Source organism: Strongylocentrotus purpuratus, unplaced genomic scaffold (assembly GCF_000002235.5).
Source record: "Strongylocentrotus purpuratus isolate Spur 01 unplaced genomic scaffold, Spur_5.0 spur5_scaffold_17, whole genome shotgun sequence".
Taxonomy (NCBI): Eukaryota; Metazoa; Echinodermata; class Echinoidea; order Camarodonta; family Strongylocentrotidae; genus Strongylocentrotus; species Strongylocentrotus purpuratus.
In genome coordinates this window covers 14,609,238-14,613,845 of record NW_022145602.1, presented here as the reverse complement: position 1 = coordinate 14,613,845, position 4,608 = coordinate 14,609,238, and the positions used below count along the sequence as shown (strand labels likewise).

The 4,608-nt window shown below is 38.0% G+C and overlaps 1 protein-coding gene across 1 annotated transcript; it reads right to left on the bottom strand.

Annotated features, from left to right (window-relative positions):
* Nucleotides 1–441: 441 nt before the first annotated feature.
* LOC115925079 (monocarboxylate transporter 12-like) lies at nucleotides 442–3,307 on the bottom strand. Its single transcript, XM_030988239.1, has 3 exons — nucleotides 3,112–3,307; nucleotides 1,092–1,997; nucleotides 442–575 (listed from the first exon to the last, which is right to left on the bottom strand). The coding sequence occupies exons 1-3, from the start codon at nucleotides 3,305–3,307 to the stop codon at nucleotides 442–444; spliced, it is 1,236 nt and encodes a 411-aa protein (XP_030844099.1).
* Nucleotides 3,308–4,608: the final 1,301 nt, after the last annotated feature.

Sequence of the window (4,608 nt, the reverse complement as noted above, 5' to 3'; positions counted from 1 at the left end):
ACTGTATATATATATCTGAACTTGAAAGGGAAAATAACATTTCTAGAAATTTCATTCCTGCCCTTTCATATGACACCTCAATCAGGACAAATGAGCCATATTTTCAAAATGTTTAAGATTTCGTAGAAAATACGAAATAATAGAATAATGTCTTGCATTTTACGAGTACATATCAAATATTTTGCAAAAATAATAACTGCATTGACAAAATAGAAATGATTTGCAATGAGAGTGCCTAAACAAATTTTTTCATCTGTGAAGAAATATTACGCATATTTGTTTCCCTTTAATCGTAAAAATAAATAATTCCATGAAAAACATTGTTATCTCTTTTTGCTATTTTTGTCCCTCCGTTTTCCTCCTATTCGGTGAGGGTTAACAGGACCCGTAACTGTGCCAATGATGATAACCGGCCAAAGAAATTGTACCTTCTGCCCTTCATTAACGGGTGGTAACCTTGGCGACAATCCAGTCCATGATGATGGGGAAAATGATGATACAGGACTCCAATATATTAGCTGCTCCAAGAACACAGAACAAGATATCAAAAGACTTGGTGTAATCGTACAGAAGACCTGTTTAGAGAAAAGATTTAAATATTAAAAAAAAAAATCTCGTGATATTAGCCTCTTAATTTCGTATAATGACGTGCTTGTTAGATCAACGATAAGTAACAATTTATATCTTTACTGTGTTTTAGATATAGAAAGAAAATTTGTCTCACGTTTGGATAATTTGGTACATTCCAAAATTCAAAATGTATAAAGGGGAAAACCGATTGCATCACCTGTCAGCAAAAGGGGAAAAAGGGCGTCCTTATACTCTATTATTCAGTACTCTGTTAGTTACTGGACCCCATGACGAATTTATTCCCCAAAATAGACAACAAAAAATACAAAGAAACAAACAAATCAACACGAAAAGGTATAAAACAGACACTTTGCATCTTTATTTTATTTATTTATTTATTTCTAATATTTTGACAGGGTAGCCCATTCACCAACAAGTAGTGGTCTTCCATGGGGCCCTGAATGAACATATTTACATCGTTTATAACATTTATACAGAACAGTTTATAATTATGTACATACCAATGAAGAATGCCCCAAGTGCCTCCCCTATACCAAAGGCGAGTGATATGAAAGACAGCGCAGCTGGGTACCTTTCGTCCGAGACACTGTCCTTACACAGAAGGTTGCTACTCATGGCCTTTCCACCCATTGCGAAGCCATTCATGGCTGCTAAACAGCTAAGAATCGAATATCTCTTGGTGAAGAAATTACAGAAGAATGCCCCTGCTGTTACGATGCAGATGAGACCGTAGGTGACCTGTGGTTTCAGATTGAGCCTTGCCGCCTGGAAACCTACTGTGAGCCTTCCAAAGATGTTTGCAGCACCGCCAATGGTTGCAAGTAGGACTGCTTTGTCGGGGCTGATACCCTTGGCTTCGGCGTTGGGAATCAAGAAGACGATCCACCCGTAGTAGGAGACGGCGAAGGTAAAGAAAGTCATGCAGATTGTGATGAAGCGGGGGCACTCTCGGAAGACTTTGATTTCGAAAATATCCAGGAATACCTTTTTGGCAGCTCTGGCGATTTTGGCGATAGAGCAAAAGACCCCATCATCATTGCGATCATCATCTATATTATGTGGGTCAACAGTCGTCTGCTCGTTTATCAGAGACACAGTTTCTTCATGGTCTTCCCCGATCTGAGATCTGCCGGCTAACGTTGAAGGTTCTCCTAACACACGTCTTTGTTGACTACTTGACGCCATTAGTAGCCCCGTCGCACATGAATGAAAGTTCAAGGCTCCTAGAATTAGGATCGCTCCTCTCCAGGAGTAAGCCATGACGAGCTGTTCTGTAAGCAATGGGAGCGTCATCATACCTACAGCGCTGCCCAGGAGGACAATGGTTGTAGCGATCTCGAAGTGATCTGGAAAGTAGTCAACGACGCTGGTTTGAGAAGGCAAAATGACTAAGCTATAACCAAACCCTGGTGAAAAAGGGAAAGTAACATTTAAAAACATGAACTTTGATTACGTTAGAAACGTTTTTTTTTTCCGCACGTACTCCACGCAATTTACTTTTAATCAGTTAACCCGGATGATTTTAATCAGTTTAATTATGATTAAGACAATATCGATGACCACGTGAGCCTGAGAACTAAGTGAACTTCAACAGACACTGGATAATTCTGTACACAACTCCTTCATTATCATGTTTAAAGCATCTGATACTCCAATAAAAGCAGCCCGCTTAGAGTGTAGAGTACGCTCGGCAAATTGTCTAATTCCACAGACGCATGATGAGGATTGTAAAATATCGATGGTCTAAATCTGAAAGGCCTCCAGGCAAGAAACTGGTCAATTGTTCACTGCTTAATGACCAATTAAGCAATTAAACGATGGCACGTATACATTCCATAGACTGTCGTCTGTTTAATCACTTTGTTCTAATGTCAAAAACTACGTCAAATTTCTTAACCAAGAACTCCGTGATCAATTCACCCAGGCCTGCTTTGATGGTAGTACCTCAGGGGTATACTTTGGGTCTATTATTGTTTTGTATCTATTTAATAAGAGATTCTTAGATACCCTACCTGTTACAAGCATTAGTAGTAGCAAGTGTATTCCAGATGTTGCAAAACAAATGAGGCTGAGTCCTGTAGCGGCAATGCTACTGCCTGCAAGGACGAGTTTTCCTGCTGAAAACCGCTTTAATAGAGGAACATTTATAACCGCTGTGAAATTCAAAATTTAGAGGCAAATGTCAATAATATTTTTTTCCAATCATATTAAATATTTTTTATAAAAGAAGCAAATAGTCTTAAATGTTATTGCTTTATCCCTTTTAGGGATTAGAATGTAAATAGCGTGACTGATTCATCGATGCCAGATTTATTAATTGGAATGCTTTGCAGTGAAAGTTACTAATACATGATATAATGTTCAATCTTAATGGATTTAATCCAAAGCTATAGCACATAGAGCGTCACGCGCCCTCATATTTTCTTTAAATACATGTACTTAGAAACCACTACTTTAGGGGATAGTGAAACATTAAAAATGGTTATGATTACATGGCTATCGTAACAAGAAGCATCTCACCTAAGCATTGTGCTACACCGTGACATAGTCCAATAGCTAGTCCGACGACAGCGAGAGACGTTTGCAAGTCTTCCGTCATTTTCTCAAGGAACACGCCCAACGATTTTAACGTTCCGATGTCAAAATATCCGACGGCAAAGAGTCCCACAAGAATCAGCCATCGTTTCGTTGGTCGTGGTTTGCTCTGCGTGTCCATTACTTTCATTCAAATTTAACCTGTGTGTAAGTTCACGGTAGCACTTATTTCCTGGGTGTAACAATGAGGTAGATTTTTAAATAGATTGGTCTCTGTTTGAGAATGTTGAGAATGTTCTTGGAACTTGGCCTCGGACGAAACACCTTTGGCTAAGTATTGGTCGAGTGAGTCAACACTGCTGAATCAAAATAGTACTTAGAGTAATGGCAAATGAATAAATAAACTAAACTACTAAATCAATGGACCTAGGCATTTTACCTACATTTGTCTACTTTATCTGATTAATATATCATTTTTGTTTCATGATTTAAGAATAGGAAAGCAAAATCAATAGTTGCATGTAATCTCATCAATTGTTTACAGACGACGTAATATAGTCATACTCGGAACTTTTATCAACATTTCAATGAATTTGTTAATACATACCTCTCCAACGATAGACGCTGATAACGAACCGACAACTTGCCAGGGTCTCCCTATATAGCAACAAATATTAGCCACTTTCATTGGTGAAATACAGTGACCTGCACTAGGTAACGTGTATATAACTGCAACTGTACCGTTGGCTTTTATGAAAGAACTATGAATCGGTGCAAAGCACACAGTTATGATCAGGCGTTATATATCATGCACCTATCAAAGGCATATTCCACAATATAGGTCACTATTATCAATGGGTTGGGATGTCTATTCAGACAATAACGATATGGCTGTTTATGAAATTTGCACTTTTGTGTTCAGTGTGTGTGAAGCATCAAGCGATCGAAGGGCTGTCAAATCAAAAGCTGACCGTTGTATGGTCATCAAGGTCCAGGGCAGTTCTCTGTTGATTTGTTGTTATTCATTTGTTTGGGTCTCTGCATGTCTGTCCTTTGAACCAAGTTTTATTATAATTGCGGGAATGCAATAACTAGGTCCATGGACTTTAAATCTGAATACATAATTTATTTTGTTTACATCACAATCACACATGTATATGTATGTGAAATATATTACATGTAGAAAAAGGGTAGGGACAAGAATAAGAAGACACATAGCAGAAACGATGGCTCAGTGGTAGAGCATAGGATTCGTACCCGAAAGGTCCAAGGTTCAAAACCATGTCAATACGCTAGTGCCATTAATTCACATATAGCGAAGGCTCTCGAACAGTGCTTTTAATCGTAGGTCCAGTGGTTGCTTATTTAAAAGAGTAATACTTAATCATTTGACATAATAATGAAATAATGATAGTAATTATAGAAAATATAAAGGGTACTAGGAACATCAAATACAAAATAAAAGAGAACTACGAAACGTTA

Excerpts from the sequence above, each read along its gene's own strand:
- LOC115925079 (XM_030988239.1), bottom strand. The coding sequence starts at position 3,307 with ATGGACACGCAGAGCAAACCACGACCAACGAAACGATGGCTGATTCTT. Across the intron at positions 1,998-3,111 it reads CGGTGTAGCACAATGCTTAG|GGTTTGGTTATAGCTTAGTC; the intron begins GTGAGATGCTTC and ends CTTTTTCACCAG. Across the intron at positions 576-1,091 it reads ACTTGGGGCATTCTTCATTG|GTCTTCTGTACGATTACACC; the intron begins GTATGTACATAA and ends TTCTCTAAACAG.